At 37.2% G+C, this 1,957-nt stretch overlaps 1 protein-coding gene across 1 annotated transcript in view; it reads left to right on the top strand.

Moving 5' to 3' along the window:
• The window catches only part of LARP1B (La ribonucleoprotein domain family member 1B), a gene marked incomplete at its 5' end in the record, with an annotated part of 21,341 nt that overhangs the window by 3,564 nt on the left and 15,820 nt on the right, over positions 1-1,957 (top strand). The window contains one exon of the mRNA XM_017736888.1: positions 647-790. Within this exon, the coding sequence (XP_017592377.1) occupies positions 647-790 (144 nt within the window). The remainder of the gene's footprint in view (positions 1-646; positions 791-1,957) is intronic.

Here is a 1,957-nt window from a genome sequence, read left to right as displayed (position 1 = left end):
CAGATAGCACATTTTGTGTACTTGCTTATATTTCTTAGCCACAAAAGAATGGACCCCACAATACCAATCAATACTATAGTTAAATGAATTGTTAGTGGATAATTTAGGCCATAAAAATAAAACAAAATACTACAAATGAAACAAAATGAAGCTTTGCTAGTAATTTTTGATGCATGTGAATGAACTTTGAATATCTTGAGGTGAAAATACAGTATCACAACTAAATTCTCAGGAAAATTTGTATGATCTGTGATTGAAATCTTTATTGTGATGGTTAATTTTATATGGGTTTTTTTTACCTCAATGTTTCATATACAAGTTGTGGAATTACATAGCAATGAATTTACTGTCTATATTTAACACTGACATAGCTATAAATTTTTGGCCATGGAGCATCTAAAATTCACCTTTATTTCTTATATTTGAAGCTTAGGTAAGGTTACCTTTGAGTTTGAGAAATTCTTGTTTACTGCATTTATTATTTAGTCATTTGTAATATCTTAAAATTTCAACATTAAGCTTCTCCCGCTTTTTAAAACTTGAAATTAACTGTTGCTAGTTTTACAAGAAGAATTCTATAGAGTCTTTTCAGGAGCTGAAACCTCAAGTGTTAGTATAACTAAGAGTAATATATTAACTTTTCAAGGTAACAAGCAGAAATGGGTGCCACTTCACTTGGACGATGTGAGGTCAGACAGTCAAGACAGACCAGGGTCTCGAACGAGCTCCAGATTTGTGCTGGAAACAAACAAGTTAGTACCTCACAACAACAGAAGGAATGAGGCAAGAAGTAAGTAGTTCTCAGTCTCTGGGTCTTGCTGTTGGTGGCAAATAAAGTGTAATATCACATGAGCTGGCAGTTTATGTCGAAACTTAGCTCTACCTGCAGGAGGTAAAACTGGCTGTTTATATTTGCCAGTAACCAGCAGCATCTGTTTTCCTCTTCGTGTCTCCCTACGCAATCTCGTCCCACAATTTTATAATGCAGAAAGTTCAGAAATAGCCTCAGAAGGTGTCTGCTCTGTCCTACTCTGCTGCTATTCCCACAGCTTGTTGCTACCAGAGCAGTTGCTTGTGGAGCTACACTTTGAACTCTGCTTTGGCAGTTCTACTGATGTTGTTTTTCCTGTGAGCTGGACCAATTCCCTCAGCTCCCTGACCTATTTCTCAGCATGGCAATACAAAAAGCTGTACTAACACCACAACTGGTGCTGCTTCTGGTCCTCAGGTGTTGTGAACAGAGCTGGTTGGGTGGCAGAAATCTTAGGCTGAGTGTAAATCTTTGGTTTAAGTTTTAAAATTGCACTATACATGAACAGTTCGAATGTTTGCTCATTATAAAAAGTACTGGATGCTACTGACATGGAATTCATGAAGTCATTTTAGGAACTGGATGTAAGAGCTTGATCTGGATTTTTGAAGGATGGGCAAGGGGAGGATTTTTACCAGTTACCACTTCCTTTAAGTTTTTCCTTAGGATGGTCAAATGGCTGAAAACTTGCAGCATGAATTCTGCCTCAAGGTTTGAGTGATTCAGGACCAGTTTCAGTGTGAGAGAACATAAAACATCCTTGCTCCTTTCAGGAATGTTGTGTTTAAATTAAAAACTTCATTTTGTGCTAAGTGCAGACTTGCTCATGAGGATGTTTTATGTAGGACTTCTGGATGAGTCTGAGCCATAGGCAAAATTAGGATGCAAAATTTAAACCGGTCTGGAAAAACAGTTCAAGCAATACTTATGCATTTGGGATCTCTAAGGTCCAAATCCCCAGTGAGATACACACATACAGATTATATTCTCTGTAAATTCAGGGTCTTGTTTGACAAGACTTGAGTGTATGAGCGTACATGTGGGGTTGTAGGGTTCACTAAAAATGGTTGCTAAACCAAGATTTTTAATACATATCTTTAGTTAGTCCTTTGTTAAATTTAGCAGCTCTCAATTGGATCAAGTAGG

The sequence above is a fragment of the Corvus brachyrhynchos genome, unplaced genomic scaffold, assembly GCF_000691975.1.
Source record: "Corvus brachyrhynchos isolate BGI_N302 unplaced genomic scaffold, ASM69197v1 scaffold105, whole genome shotgun sequence".
In the NCBI taxonomy this organism is placed as follows: domain Eukaryota; kingdom Metazoa; phylum Chordata; class Aves; order Passeriformes; family Corvidae; genus Corvus; species Corvus brachyrhynchos.
This window is presented reverse-complemented; position numbering and strand designations above follow the sequence as displayed.